Genomic DNA, 16,073 nt, shown 5'->3' on the forward strand with positions numbered 1-16,073 from the left:
CATCCCTTCTTTAAGTTGTCCGACAGAAAATTAGGGGAAAACTGCAAGAATTTTAAATTAATTATGAGAATATATTTACTTAGTATTTTATTCATACCAGATCTGATGTTAATTTTTTTCCCCTTAAAAACAGAAATTAAAAATAACAGAAAATATTTTTAAAAGTGGCTTTTAAATAAGTTGTGCAACAAAATATTATAACATAGCTTCAAAAATCTTTAATTCTAAATATGTAGTCGTTTAGATATTTAATTCTGAAAATATAAACATAATTGGGAGATTTTATCCGACTTTAATAGTTTCTTTAATTGATTTCCCTTAAATTTTATTTTTACAAATGACAGAAAATGTTTTCAAGAGGAGACTTTTATTTTAGTCATCTCTTCTTTAAGTTCAATATTAGGGAGAAGCTGCAAGATATTTAGATTAATTACAATAATATTCTCATGTAGATATTTTATTATGACAGATTTTTTTCACACCAGATTCAATTTTAATAATTTTTTAAATCCCTTTCTTTTTTTCAAAAAAAAAAAAAAAAAAAAGACTGAAAATATTTTGTACTCCAGTCAGCGCAGGATTAGGGCCAGACTGAGACGTTTTGTTTAATTACAATAATATACTCATAATATTAGCTGAATAACAATTAAATTTTACCAGAAAAATGTCTTAAATATTACGGCTTTATTCTCACACTGACCGTTATTTTTTGACCTGCATTCAATGTCCAAATAAATAAAAGCTGTAAAACAAGACGGCGGTTCTTGGTGCAACGCTCTAAACTACAAAGTGAGAATTGGTGGAAAAAGGAAAAAAACAAAACAGATCATGCAAAAAAAAAAAAAAATTTTTTAAAGAAAAAGTGTGATTAATGTATAAAACTATCGCCCAGCCCTTTGGAAGCGTCCGGCTGTGCACATCCTGAGAGCAGCTTAAGGCAGAGGAGGGTTACAACTCTGACTCTCTTTTTAATTAGAAATGCCCCGACTCGACCCCAAAAGAGAAAAATAAAACTCCAAATCTCACCGCTGCAGGCAGAAATTGCATTTCGGTTCGTTTAGTTTATTCTGGACATTTCAATCGCACCGTTATCCGCGATCTCTCACTCATCACACGACAGCGGAAATAAAGTTTTAATCTTCATCACTCATGTCTGCTGGTATTATTGCATCCCAATCATGAATGTTGTGGCCAAAACGCCAAACCTAAAACTAGCACCGGGTGCCGAGCGCAGCCAGGGAGATAGTGTTCACACGCATGATATAAAGACTTGTTCTGAGTGGAATAAAAGGCAACAAAAACATAATGCAGAAAACAGAGAGTACATAAAACGATGAATGCAGCGGGAATCGAAGGATGTGAGGCGGCTGGTGAGGTCAGCGGAGGTCGCTCTCGTCGTCCTGTATGGTCTTCTTGATGCGTAGCAGCATGGTGGTGAGCCACTGGTCCAGACGGGAAATGGTGTCATATTCCTTTACCTGGAAATAATCCCAACATGTAATTAAACAAAAAACACACGTAATGTGGCTGTCAGGATAAGAACGACAGAGAATCATCGCTGAAGGTTTTTGTTTGGAGAAAACTGTAAATCTGACAAATATAATAAAGTAAAATCTCAAATACTTCTGCTTTTTTTCTGTTTGATCAAACAAAACCTGGCTAAAAATAAAATTAGGAATAAGATTTCTATTGAAAAGTGACTGCAAGGGATGAGAGTTATTGATTAATGAGTGAATCTAAGGTTGATTTATCACTAAGGAGCCATTTTATTTAAAAAAAACTGCGTTTCTCATAATATGATGAATTTAGAAAAAAAAATCTAATTCAAATTTTAACAAAATGTATTTTAAAAAATTATTTTGATCAAATAAAATTTTTAACAATATTTTTTTTAAGTTTTATTTTAAAAATAAATAAATCAGTATTTAAATACTGACAGACTAATTCAATTTCAAAACTACTTTATTGATCCCAAAAGGGAAATTAAATGTGTTTGTAACTCATATTAATTCAAATACGTTATTGTCGATCTTTATGGTTCACGTTATTAAACTTATAAAATATAACAAAACAGAAACTTGTTCGATTGCTGAATAGAAAAATAAAAAATGAAATGAGTAAAAACAGAGAGAGTATGTATATTTCAAGACTTTTTAATGCTGGCTTAAATTCAATTTAAGATCACAAACTCTAAATATAAAAGTTGGCTACAGAACTGAACCAGTGGCAAAAACGAAGGTCTAAATTTGCTAACTAGCCATTAGCAGCTAGTTAGCGGTAGCCTCGACCGCCTGAAGTCACAGAACGCAATGAAGGTAAATAAAACTGCTGCCTGACAGGAAAGTAACGCAAGAAAAAAGAATCCCTACAAGTTTGAATAGTTCCTCAACGACAGTATAAGACCTGCGATCAGCATATTTACATTTAGCCGATTTAAGCAACAAGCCTGAGTTTGTCCACTCACAGCGTCAGTGTATCCCTCCACGTTCTGCTCGTCATGTGCATCTAGAAGTTTCTGTTGGGACAAAAACCCACTAGAATAAAAACACATTAAATAGCAAATAATAGCACCGTACAAAATGTGTTTCATTATTCAACCATGTTTAAATTTATACCAGCTGATAATCCAACCATCCAAATGCAAATAAAACCGTTTTTAACAGTTATAACAAGTAAAGTTACTGATTTTTATATGTAAAAGTTGTTTAAAAAGACCAAAAAAAGGAGCAAAATACAATAAACGCCTCAAAGAACGCATCAAATGTGTTACTTCAACTAAATAGAAGAGCAGACCTCCAACATTTAATTAAATCTGAGCTTTTGATTGATAATATTTCAGTCAGATTAAACATCCTGGATAAAAACAAACAAACAAACAAAAAACAGGAGCAGCTCTACAAAAACACAAAATCTCACAAAGTATTTTGGTTTAGTTTCAAGTGCAAATATCTCATCTTATTACACTTGGAAAAATCAAAACTATACTTGATTTAAATCAATAGTTCTTTAATATTCATGAAAATATCCTGTGGCAGATCATTTCACTTATAACATGGAAAACATTCTTGTAATTCAATTTTCATTATTTTTCATTAATATTAAGGAATTATTGACTTAATATTTTCAAGCTCTTATTTCTAGTTGAAAAGTTACTTGTAAGTTAGTTTTGTCTTATTTACAAATTTAAGATATTTACACAAGAAACTACACAAAAACAGTTGGGAATATTTTTGTGTTTGCAGTAAAAAAAACTACAGTAATGAGGATCATATTTGCTTATTTTTATAAACATTTATTTTTAATAAATGTCTAGATATCAAACAAAAGCCATTATTAGATTAATTCCTCTGCGTGCTTTGCGTTTACTGTCCACTTGATGGCGCTGTGGAGCACAAAGTCTCCTCTCAGTATCTGAATCTTTTTCCTGGAGGAAATCCTGATAAACAGAAGAAAGACAACAACTCCAAGCACATCTGCTCATAATCTCTGATAACCAGGTCAGTAATCAGGCTGTGGGTCATTAAAACGTGTAAATCAGATTAAAATCCTGCCGGGATTTCGCTGCACCTGAAGCTCATTCTAAACCAAAACTGCTACAAAACTCAAACTGAGAATAACCGACTAAAATAATATAACAACACAGGCAGTGTTGTTATATTATGGTAGAGTTTTGTGTACAACCAGCTTTTCTTTAGGTAAAACATGCTTTAAAACAGGCTTTTCTTTAAAAAATATTAGTGAAATAAAATGGGATAGTTTCAGTTTTGCTCCAATATTATACATCAAACTTCCACAACAAAATTAAACTAACGATGCAGTAATCTACATGCCTTTCTTTATTTTGAATAAACATGGTACCGTCATTTCAGGAAACTGTAGTTCTACTTTTTATGGTAGTTTGATTTTCTTTCCTCCTTACTGAAACTAAAAATAATAATTTATATTAAAATAAAAAGTCTTATCAACTGAAATTATCTTTACTTTTTCACAAGCAGATTTAGCAACTATATTTGAATATTACTAAGTAAATGTATCTTTTGACTGTAAAGTTTGATGACTAAGTATGAAAAAAAGTCACTCCATGACCTTATTTGGCCTGGTTCTGATCTAAAAATTGATTATGGATCGCCTCAGTGCGTTTTATTAGGATGTTTTCACTCCTAATAGACTCGGTTCGATTGGAGATAATAGTTGCAACATTTGCTACATTTTCAGATGCTGTGGTTTTCTGTCACATTGTATTATGTCAAACTAACCAACCTAATTGAAAACCTGTTCCCCTCTTCACCTGTGGGGGCGCTGCACCATGAACTCCTGAAAGAAATGACACAAAAACCTCTGAAGAAGACACTGAGCACAACTTTCTTCTTCACAAGAATCAAACAAAAATGGAGTAGCATCAGATTTTAGCAGTTGTAGGATTTTTCTTTTCTCTGTTAAATGAACCATTTTTCCCGTAACCACTAGCATTTGTTTCGGTTGTATTTACCCAGAATGCACTGCACTGTAGTCCACTTCCTGCTTTTGGAGCGGTCTCCTCCTACAAACCCAGTTCTTGGTTTAATTAAAGTGAACTCTGGTGTGATTTGAATGCTTATGTGAACGCCAAGCGGACCGGAGATCGCTCCAAAAGCAGGAAGTCGACTACAGCTCGGGGCATTCTGGGTAAGTACAACCAAAACAAACAAGCTAATCTAGTGCTAGCAGGAGAAAGGACTCGTGTTCTTTTACTAAAGACAAAAGTGAAATCCTAAAAACTGCTAAAATCTGACGCTTCTTCACTTTTCTTTACATTTTGTAGAGAAGGAAGTTGTGCTCAGTGTCTTCAGATGTTTTTGATGTTTCCTTCAGTGGTTCTTGGTGCAGCGCCACCCCAGGCAAGGAGGGGAACTGTTTCTTTTAAAGAGTTTGGTTTGTTTGATTCAGTCAGTGTGAAACTGAACCACAGCAGCTGAAAATGTAGCAAATGTTGCAATTTTGTTCTCCAATCGAACTCAGTCAGGTGTGAAAACACCCTTAGATTTAACGCAGAAATGCTTAAGAAACCTTTCTCCACGTTGACATTTAGTCATTTTTCCGTCAGCCTACCTTCAACAGCTTGCACTCTCTGGAGTCTGAAAACGCTGGAAACATTTCTTCATACTTCTGCACGGCAAGCTGAGTGGACAGCAAAGAAAACGGCCTTAACACAGGAGCTAACGCCACGCTAGCTTCACAGCTAGGAAATCTAACGTAAATTATTCCCACCTTTGCGTTTAGCATGTCTACACAGAAGTGACACAGCGCCGCCTTGAAGAAGTGATCCTTGGCGCTGTATTTCAGGAGCGTACTGTCCATCGCATGAGTTCCAACCTGCAATCAAGAGCTTACGCTTATTTTACAGATTCTTCGCTCAACAAGACGTCAGAGGCTAAATGTTTAACATCTCACCTGTTCGTAGATCTCTATTGCTTTCTGGTACTGCTCCAGCTGGGCTGCATAGGTCGCAACTTTAAGAAGGCACTTGTTTGCCGAACTGAAAAAAGAAAAGCCGTTTAACAAACCTACATGTTTAACTATTTGAAGTAAAGCGCAGAAATTAGATATTATCTAAAATATTCACCTGGTGGATTCTTCACCTTTATAATAATCTGCTGCTTGTTCAAAATGAGCAATGGCCTGTACGTAACAATGTAAACAAAGGTTATTTTTAAAAAGTAAAGGGAATTAAATTAAAATGAATGGTTTAATTTTTCACCAACCTTGTCGATGTCCGCCAACTCTGTCTCGTAAATCTCTGCGATGGATATGTGATGCTTCGCTGCGATGGTGAAACGACCCTGAAAACGGACGATGACAACGATTCTTACAAAAATCCGCTTTAACCCAAACTTAATAAAACGGAAACACAAACTCACCATATCTGTGTAAATCTCGATGGCTCGGTTTAAGCAGTTGATAGCCTCTGTAGAGAGAGGAAATATTTAGACGAGAGCAGAAACCCAAACATCTCCAGACATTAATACTCATGTCATGAAAACTAATTCTGCTGCACGATAAATTATCCCAGAAGTTACTGCGATGAACGATAATGTTGTCACTTTGAGACCATTTTCAAGTAATGTAATGGTAATAATGCCATAATAATGCAAGTACAACATGTCAGATCAATAAACTGTTAATAAACATTTAAATCTGGAACTGGAAGATATTTTAAATAAATGAACAAAAACAACAAACAAAATAGATGCTGAAGTCTTTGTGAATAAAACAGTCCTTGACAAATGGGCTGGATGCACAACAGTGTAGAAAGAAAAATAGGTGGACATTTTGAGATTGAGCATTTTCTTGTTTTTTTTTTTTTCCAGAGATTTCTAAGTTTGAAAACTCAAAAGTTTACTACAAAATAAATATAAATTTTGAGACAAATCTCAGCAATTTTTCAGAAAAAAAAAAACAAAACGTGAAAATCTTTTTAACTCAGAAATTTCTACGCGGTCTAGAAAATGTAGAAATCTTTCTAACAAATTCGCTACTTTTTAAACTCAAAGATTTTAAAGTTTTTTTCTATAAAATTTTCAAGATTAATCTCAAAATTTCCAAGTTTTTCTAGAAATTTTGGGGATTTTTTATGGAAATGTATTCCTCATTTTAATTTTTCTATCTACAGTTGCTCTAATACGCCGCACCATAGATAAGACTGAATCTTTTTGTCATCCAGTCTTTGGTAGAAAAAGAAATTTGAGGAAGGAAATATCAATCATACAAATGGAAAATATTGATTAATGTATTTATTGCTTATATTTTCAGCAGATATATTTAGGCTTTATATCTAAAGTAAGATAAAATATATATTAAAAAAGACCAATTATTTTTATTCCTAGTTCCTGGATAAATAAAGCTGAAGGCTTTAAAAACCAGATGGTCAGACCCCCCACAAAGCCTCTACTGAGGATCAGTCTGGAAAAAGCAACCAAACTCAGTCGCCTTAAATCCGTGAACATCAGGAAGCTTTGAACAAATCAGCTAATTAAGCTGAAGAAATGCTGCTCTGTCTGACCGGTAACAATAAAACAACATTTTGACCCATTTTCACACAGAATGCAGCAGAACCAAAGACATACAGGAGCCAGTCTGACCTTGTGGATCTGCTTTTTTGAAGGAGTTTCCAGCGTCTATCAGGTTGGTGGCTGCATCGTGTTTGCTCTGCATCTGCAGGTGAAGATGAGCAGCTTTGGAAAACGCATTTCCTGCAGCTGAGAGCAGATGGTTTGGTGTTAAAACAGTGATCATAAATACAGTCGTGAATGAGGAGGAAAGGTCGGCCTTCTTACCACACCAGTTCTTCGCCATCTTGTACATGTTGGCTGCTCTCACATACATGTCACAGGCCTCTTCCGACTTAGAGGAACCGCTGAAAAACACACACACACACTTCTCTAATTGATAATGATCTAGACCAGACTTCCTCAAACTGATGGTCCGTGGGCCCTGATGGTCCGTGGGCCCCCTCTACTGGTCGACTGCATGTAATCAACTGTTTATTTTCTGCGACGCTACAGTTAGCTTAGCAAAGAATTGTGTTTAAAAATAATAATGGATAAATGGCTTACGATCTGAAGCTGAAGATACCGGTGGAAAGTTTCTCAGGTTGGGTTGCAGAACTTTTGTTTTTGAATGTTATTACATAGCATGATGGTGATGAGGTGGTGAACAGCGCTGCGCCGGGCGCTGACTAACTGCATCTTAACTCCTAAAATAAAAGGGTTTATGTTGGACTTCCAAAAGTCTGAAAGACATTTTGCCAAAGCCAGTCATATCTATTTTTTTTATGTTTCTAAATTACAAATAGCCCTAAAATGTTTATAATGCACACAATACTTGTGGTAGAGAACTTTTTTGATTTCCATGTGTTTTCTATCATTGTAAAGCTTAGACAGCACACTTTCACAATCTGTAAATAACTCAAAATGCCCCAAGACATACAAAACAGCGTCACCTTTCACATTAGGAGGAACAAAAACAATGAGTTTAGAGACCAATGTTTTCATTTCAGGTTGTATATATTGACGTGTTATTGCAGGGGTAAGTGTTTGTAAAATGGGGTACATTTTTCAGGTCCTCGGCCTGAAAAAGTTTCAGAAACACTGATATAGACAAAACTAAAGTTTTCATCTCTGTTAGGCTTAAATCGCTGGATGATATTGTAGTTTTCTGTTGAAAAAGGAAGTATCTAGATACTAGTTACATTTACTGAATAACATTTACCTGAGTAAAGTTTTGAAGAAAAAAAAAACTTTTAGGAGTACTTTTACTACTCTGTACTTTTTACTTTCACTCGAGTAATATTTCTGGATTTTCTACCCAATGAATGACAACAAACATGTTTCCCAAACTCAGACACACAGCTGCAGTTTATATTAAAGTTTCATAAGTTTTATATTGAAAGAAACTGATTTGGGTTTGTTATTTTTTGTTACCTTTATGAATTACTTTCATTTTGTCCTTAAAACTCCAACATTTTCACTTAACTTTATATTTTAGTCCATCTGATGACGTTATTTTTTAACATTAAAAGACTGTTACTCAGTACTTGAGTAGACTTTTTGCCAAATACCTTTTTACTCTTGAGTAATTTCTTGGACGGATACTTTTTACTTTTACTTGACTAAAAATAAGTTGAAGTAGTGTTACTCTTATTTGCGTGAAAACTTTGGTTACTCTGCCATCTCTGGTTCTGTGACATAATAACTAATTCTGCTTTGTCCAAGAAATTATTGCAATAAACAATAATTTTGTTGTTTTAAAACCATTTACAGTAATATAGCAATAATAGAATATTAATACAAGTGCACGCTCTTAAAGACCAATAAAAGTTAATTTTGTACAGCACTCTTAACACTCATACCGGAGGATATTTAAAATAATACAAAATAAAACAACAACAACCAAAACTGTAAACAAAATATATTATAAAGTTCCTGTAAACAATAATTGTGCTTCAAAATGTTAATCATCCTATTGTGATGGACTAATCAGCACCAGTAATGTGCAAACAACCTGGGTTATATCAAGTTTTAGTTCAACAGAAAGGCAGGATGATGACTTGGTTGTTTTTTGCAGCCCAGGAAGGAGCTCCAACTTTCTAATCCTGGCTGGTCTTCCTGTAAGGAGTTTGTAAATTCTCCCTGTGAATCTGTTTGTTTTTTCCCAGGTAGTCCTGCTTCCAAAAACACGTCTGTCGGGGGAATCAGTGAGTTTGTGTGCACGGTCTTCTGTCCTGTTTTAGCCCTTTGATGAACTTGTGACTTATCCAGGGTGTGCCCTGCTTCATACTTAAAGAACGTCGTCAGGTTTTCATTTTTAGTGTATTTTTCTTTCAGTTTCTTCAGTTTTTATGGACACAATATGAATAATCTCAATACATCACATCAGAACATAATTCTTATCACCTTTTGGCTTAATTTGTGGATTTACTGAATATTTTAGGGGCCTCTGGGAGTTTATTGTAATTTCTAAATACGTTAAGTGGAATATATGTTTTCTAGTTTGATACTATAAACAAACGTGACTGACATGTGACTTGCAAAGATTGACCGCTCCAGTAGGAGGCGCTAGAGCAGCGACATTACAGAAAGTGTCCGCACATATCAAACTTTATACTTAAATGTGTAATTTAGGTTACATATAAACAAATAATAGCCTGCTACCGAATCGATTGTGTTAACAATGGAATTGTCACGACGTACGTCGCTATTTTAGCCGTGAAAAACAACATATTACGCATTGATGTGTCCAGACGTGTCCAGTCGCGGTCTATAGAAACATTTTAACACTCGTTGATAACCTGGAGCGTTAAGCACCACCGTATATCACCGACAGCTGTACTGGTACTGTATGTTTTGCCATCAGATTTGCTGCTAACAGCTCAGCTAGCCACCTTCCGCATAGTTGGCCCTCACACTGGCTAACAGTCACACACTCACCCAAACAACGCGCCGAAAAACGACTGGGAAGACTTTAACTTCTTCTCCGCCTCCGCCATTAAAGCCGCGGCTTCTTTTTCTTTCCCGCTGTTGTCCATTTTTGCTAGCTTTCCCCCAACGGTCAGGAGGCGCGAGTAATTGCGAAAGTCAACAAACTTAGCTAACGAGTGCTAGCAGCACTGTCACATCACCAACCACAGACGGTCCTCTGTCACGTGACAGGGAAGAAAGGAACCCCTCTGCTGGTGTCTTCAGGTACTCTTCGTAAAACGCAGAGACAACCTTTATTTTCCCGTAAATCACATATTTTAGAGCCGTCGCTCCCTCAAAATTTTTACTCGTCCATAAAAGAAAAAAAGAATTTTATTTCATAAATTAATTCAGATTTATACCCAAAAAGGAAAGCTATGTGCGTTTCAGTGCTGGGTTTAATGAATCTCGGAAATCGGAGCTATAAATCACGTCACACCTGAGTTGACAGAGTTGAGTTCTATTTTTTTAATTGATCAGTAAAGAGCCAGTAGTGCATTTGAAATAAAGCGTGGCAAGAAACAAAATGTTTTTTAAAATGCCAAGCAACAAGTCAGAAGTTTTCTATAAAACAAAAACAATATTTGCATGAGTAAGAATCACAGTACAAGCCAAATATTTAGTTGCACTAGCTTTTTATGGTCTATTCAATTCTAAAATACTTTATTAACTCCAAAGAGTAATTATATGCTGTTAGTCATCCAAAGTACATTCAAAGTGGAAATCATGTAGCAGTCAGTTCTGCACCTAATCAGAAGAGGCCTCTGACTGAAGATTGTTGCTGTATAGTTTTTTCATGACTCTCATAGCAGCTAATTTTCTGGGCTGCAGTGATGATATTCCACAGGAACATATCCTGGATGACAACATCCATTTGACAAACCCTGCTAATCCACTACATTTGTTTTTGCCACTCCTCTTTAAATCTCTGTCTGGTCATATGGTTCAAAAGTAGTCAAATGATTCTTGTCCATCACAATCAATCGAAGAGATGGTTTGAACTTACTTCAAGCCGCGTGTTCAATTCTTTTGGGATTTGTGGTCATAGTTCAGGTATTATTTGAGCTTTTGAGATGCTAATTACTTTTTTTTTTTTTTTTTTTTTTCCAATATATTTTATTGAATTTTCTCTTTTAGGACATTTACAAACAAACTTAACATTGTAAACGCTTATACACACTTGCATTCACTCACGCATTCACCCTTCAAACCTGCATTTGTTATAATATATATAAAACACTTTAGATTATGACAGAAAAAAACAAAACAAGATAATATGAAAATAAAAACTGTAGTCAAGATATCCATTTAAGACACCCATTAATGAGCTCCGCCTTCAGTCCCTATGATCCTCATATACGGCTCCCAGAGGTTCTCAAAGTCCCGCTGTTTGCCCTTGGCGATGTATGTTAGTCTTTCCAGTCCGAGTGAATTTGCAATTTCTTTCTTCCACAATCCCAGGCATGGAGCGTCCATGCTCCTCCAGCATAATGCAATAGATCTTCTGGCTTGAAGAAGTCCGTAATCGATCAATTTAGTTTTAGTCTGTGATTGTTTAAATTCCACTGGGTATATTCCTAGAACACAGATTCTAACATCTAATGGGACTTTAACCTTAAACAATTCAGATAAACATCTAATAACCTCCCTCCAAAACTTCTGGATTTTAAGACATTCCCACAAACAATGGAGAAGAGTTCCTTTTTCAAATAAGCATTTAGTGCAAGTGTCTGGAATATCACTGGACATGTGATGAAGCCTAACTGGGTTTATATAGGTTTGCAGAAGTTTAAATAGTGTTGTTATTTTGTTTTTCTTTTAAACAGGCCTGATTCCAGTCTTCCTCATCGATATCTTCAAGATCAATTGCTGAAAAAAGCATCAACAAATTATAGAACACCGAAAGAAAGCTAATTACTTGCACAGAGTTGTTAAAACAATACTTTGTTGCCATGGTATTGCATTATAACAACTGTCCAAAAGTTTTTAAAGAACACAAATAGTTATGTTTAATTGAATTGAAAAGAGCCACAACAGATAACTCAAGAATTATAAAAGATTTCCAAATTTGATTAAGTAATAAAGGATTTTTCCCCCCCTCAAAGCAACTTTTATTTGCGCAAAAAATGGCATTTACAATAAATGAATAATGACAAATGCTTTTTCTCAATATTGTTTGTCATTATTTAGCAATGCTTGCATAAACTGCTTTAACTGTCAGAAAACTATTCATTCATACACCTTTTTATCAAACATTTTGCCATACGAATAATTTTAAAAAGATGAGATATATCGTCAAACATGATCGTTCTTGTTGTCTGAAGACATTTTAATTCTATTAAGTTAAAAAATGTTTTATTGATCCCAAAAGGAAATTAAATGTTGTAACTCAAACTATGCAGATTCTTTCAAAGAATTGCTGTGGTCAGAAACCATCTCCAGCGTTGTTACAGTGGTTTTGTTCTATAACAGTTTCATGAATAGGATGCCAGAGTTGTCCATAGTTTTCTTTATTTTATGAAGAATTATTATTTGCACAATAGTCTAGATGCTTCAGAGTAACCCACAAAAACAACAAACAGAGAAATTATTATCTCCTGCTTTGGATGTTCTGAGAATGGCGTCCCTGAAATGTTATGGTAATTAAAAAACGAATGTTCTCAAATTAATTGCAATAAATAAATTTAAAAGTTATCAAAATTAATAAAAAAAGGAGGAGGGTAAATCTATTTACAAAGTTTATACGGTTTTATGTTCTGCTACTTTTGTGTCTTCATTGATAAACCTAAACATTTTGTTTCCTACCTACCTTCCTCAGTTTTCTGATACTTATTATTTAAACTGACAACTCTCCATGGGAAGATATAAGATCTCCTTATAAGCACATATCTTATATGTGCAAAAACTGAGAAAAAATTTACCTAAAGCTAGGCAATCTGCAGAGTTTGATTGAATTCAGCTGGATTATAACAGAAAGAGTGTGATTTACATTTCATTATTGCTCATTTAAAATTAACTTTTTGGTTGTTAATGATGTAATATCCGAAGAAAAGCACTTTGCCCACCATTCAAGTGGAAAATTATCCAGTCTTCTTTGTCATCACTTCTGCAAGGGTTACCTCTGGCAGTAAAGGAATAGTCCTTCTCTTTTTGAATTGCAAAATCAACACGAAGTCAGGTTTGTCCAGGTATTTGTGTTAAACCTTCAGCCTATAATTTTTCTTTCCTTAAATGATCCAAAAACAAACACTCTCAGACTTTTTCTAAGAATTTTGACTTTATTCTCAGAATTCAGACTTTTATCAGAATATTTCTTTCCTTTTTTTCAGACTTTTTATATAGAAGATGATTAAATTAATCTTTTTTTGCTGAAAATGTCAACATTCTCCGGTTAAAATAAGAAATCTGAGATTAAAGTCAGAATTCCGACTTTTGTCTGAGACTTTTCAAGTCCGAATTCCAAATTATCCTTCTCTTAATGTTTAGAACTAACTGGTAGGATGAGAAAGGATATATTTTTTAGCTAATTTACCAAAACATTGTTTAATTTTGTGTGAGAGGTTGATTGTTGTGTTAGAAAACCGTCTGAATCCCGTGCAAAGCATCCGTATGAACAACGCAGATTTCGATCAGGCAAAGCGGAAGTCTCCAGTTTCCTGCCTCTACTCGGGTCCTGTTGAGCAGCCCGTGCGAGGCTGTCCTGAATCCGAATAACCGTTACAAAGCCGCAATATCCGCCAACTGCGCACAAAACACAAACCGCATCGCTAACGTAATCGAAGCGCCACGCTGCCGCACCGCACCGTAAACACGTTCATTTTCCACCGAATTCCCAAGCATACCCCCCTCATCCAAGAGTATTCCAACATTAACTCATATTTTGCTTGCAATTAGCGATAGCTCGCTACGTAGTTGCGCTTAAACGTCCCCGGCAGGCGGCTCTTCTCGGTTCTGGCTGAACTGCGGTTCCGCTGTGCAGCTCCAGTGTTCAAATTGTGCCACTCGATGGTTTGTTTTGAATGTCAAAGGCTCAAGCTAGCTGTATGCCTCAATATTGTTGATAGCAGGTTAGCTCGCTAGGCTAATGCAACTCAGCAGACCTGCATCAAAAAATGACCAGAAATAGGGGTGAAAACTGGGTTTTAAAACCAAAAGTTTGGTTTCATTTGAGTTCTAAGCCAGGTGTGTTGCTGTCAAACGTCATATGCTGGGAGAAATAATTAAAGATTGCTTGCAAAGCTGTTTAAAAACACCAGCTAGCATGTAGCAAACCGTTTGCAGTGTCTCCATTCAAATCCTGCGCACTGGGTTTGCTCTACCCGAGCAATGGCTCCGACCCACTGCCTCCTCAGAGCGGCAACCGAGCTACCTTCATAGTATCGATGACCACTCTGCTTAAACACCGGGTGTATTTGTTGTGTTTGTGTTGCTGGAAGCTATGTGCACCGTTGTTACTTATGATGAAGACAGTGAGAGCCCACACTCGGAAATCCTTCTAGGTGGTGCGAAAACCGCGCGTTTTCAGTTTGTTTTCGGCTGTTTGTCGGTGTTTAGCAAATCTAAGTTCTGTCTGAGTTCATCCTAACCGCATCAGTGTTTATTATTACTGAGCCTGCATGTGAAAAGATGACGCGCTGCAAGTCATCGTGAAAATAGTGCAAAAGAGAAAACACTCTTCTTTACTTTAGACCCTAATGTATAGCAATAACGCGAATTTACTTGTTTAATAGTAAATTAAACAAACACTTTAGGAAAGAATATGCAAAAATAACTGATAAAATAACGTTTTCATGTTACAGGAAAGCTACAATAAATCATGTTTTCTGTCTTGCTTTTAATAAGTTGTTAGTTTCTGTTTACCTCCGGTTTTTAACTTGTATCCACAGCTGACGTGTTTTTAAACTAACTTTTTGTAGCATTGTTCTTGGGAATACGGCATAAACAGCTTTCTGGCAACTGAAGAGATGTATGTATGTATGCTTATTTTACAATTACGATCAATTTTCTTGATTTTAGTCAAAACTGTTGTAGCAGCACTTTATATGATTTGTTTTTGTTTGTTTTTTATCAAATTGACTCAGTTCAGAAATCTAAAAACTGAAAATAAAGGCATACTTTTGTTTCCCTGTATTTGATTTTTTTTACACTTTTTGTAATAATAGTTTTATGTGACTGTAAAAATTTTGAGACTGGTTTGTAGCTTGCTCTGTAATGTTTAGCCTCAATGGATCGCTGCATCTCAAGATTTATGTTTATGGGATTGAAAATAATGATTTTGGACTTTTCCGGATTAAATCAGAAGAAACTATAACCCATAGCCATATTAGCCATATTATAAACTCACTCAGTGATGGTAAGATACTGTGGTCATTAAGTAAGACAGATAAATATATCGGTGAAGACAGATATTGAATAATATTGGCCCAAGAACTGGACTGTTTGTTATGATCATTATCAATGTTCTGCAAAACTTTACTTTTAAAAGTAAAGACCTTAATTAGCTGGTTTGTGGAATTTTTATAGAATCTTAAGGATAGTAAATAAAATATTTCGTATAAAAATTGAGATTTGTTGTGTCTTTGACCAAAGAAAATAATTCTTCTTTATTTAAAATATATTTGAATGATTTCTCAATGATGACTTTGTTATTTATCCACCTATATGATCCTGTTCTTGTTTGTGATTGGAGGATTTCTGACGCATCCTGCACAGATATATAGGAGAACCTGCTCAGAAAAAAATCTTCTCACCTTAGGAATATTTACAGTTAACCAAATGTGTATATTTATGCACACTGCTATACTGCAAAGCAACAGCTCGGTTATGCCCTCCATTTCTTTGTTATTGTGTTATTGGAACAACAGTTACTGGTATGTAGTTGTCTGATCTGTGTGTTGCTCTATGATAGACCCTTTATGGGTTTATGGATGGATGTTATTGTAGTTTGGTTGTAAGAGGAAGAATTGCTCTGTTTCCATTAAAATTCACACTGATCTGTACTTCTTGCGAGCTTAAAATAGTCATTTTGAATTCTTTATCCACAGTGCACATGCTTAAAGATAAAAGAAGATGTTTTAT

At 35.2% G+C, this 16,073-nt stretch overlaps 1 protein-coding gene across 2 annotated transcripts; it reads right to left on the minus strand.

Annotated features, from left to right (window-relative positions):
* Positions 1–90: 90 nt before the first annotated feature.
* napab (N-ethylmaleimide-sensitive factor attachment protein, alpha b) lies at positions 91–10,214 on the minus strand. 2 transcript variants are annotated; one of them, XM_044119481.1, is made up of 11 exons: positions 9,966–10,214; positions 7,314–7,393; positions 7,119–7,235; positions 5,898–5,944; positions 5,742–5,819; positions 5,603–5,658; positions 5,431–5,515; positions 5,248–5,352; positions 5,089–5,157; positions 2,465–2,515; positions 91–1,478 (listed from the first exon to the last, which is right to left on the minus strand). In XM_044119481.1, the coding sequence occupies exons 1-11, from the start codon at positions 10,061–10,063 to the stop codon at positions 1,377–1,379; spliced, it is 888 nt and encodes a 295-aa protein (XP_043975416.1). In that variant the 5' UTR covers positions 10,064–10,214; the 3' UTR covers positions 91–1,376. The 2 variants fall into 2 exon arrangements, with proteins under 2 accessions (XP_043975416.1, XP_043975415.1); XM_044119480.1 differs by having other exon boundaries at positions 7,119–7,393.
* Between the last annotated feature and the right edge of the window lie 5,859 nt (positions 10,215–16,073).

This window comes from Gambusia affinis, linkage group LG06 (assembly GCF_019740435.1).
Source record: "Gambusia affinis linkage group LG06, SWU_Gaff_1.0, whole genome shotgun sequence".
NCBI classification, from domain to species: domain Eukaryota; kingdom Metazoa; phylum Chordata; class Actinopteri; order Cyprinodontiformes; family Poeciliidae; genus Gambusia; species Gambusia affinis.

Excerpts from the sequence above, each read along its gene's own strand:
- napab (XM_044119480.1), bottom strand. The coding sequence starts at position 10,063 with ATGGACAACAGCGGGAAAGAAAAAGAAGCCGCGGCTTTAATGGCGGAG. Across the intron at positions 5,353-5,430 it reads CAATAGAGATCTACGAACAG|GTTGGAACTCATGCGATGGA; the intron begins GTGAGATGTTAA and ends TCTTGATTGCAG. Across the intron at positions 5,158-5,247 it reads TAGACATGCTAAACGCAAAG|CTTGCCGTGCAGAAGTATGA; the intron begins GTGGGAATAATT and ends CTGTCCACTCAG.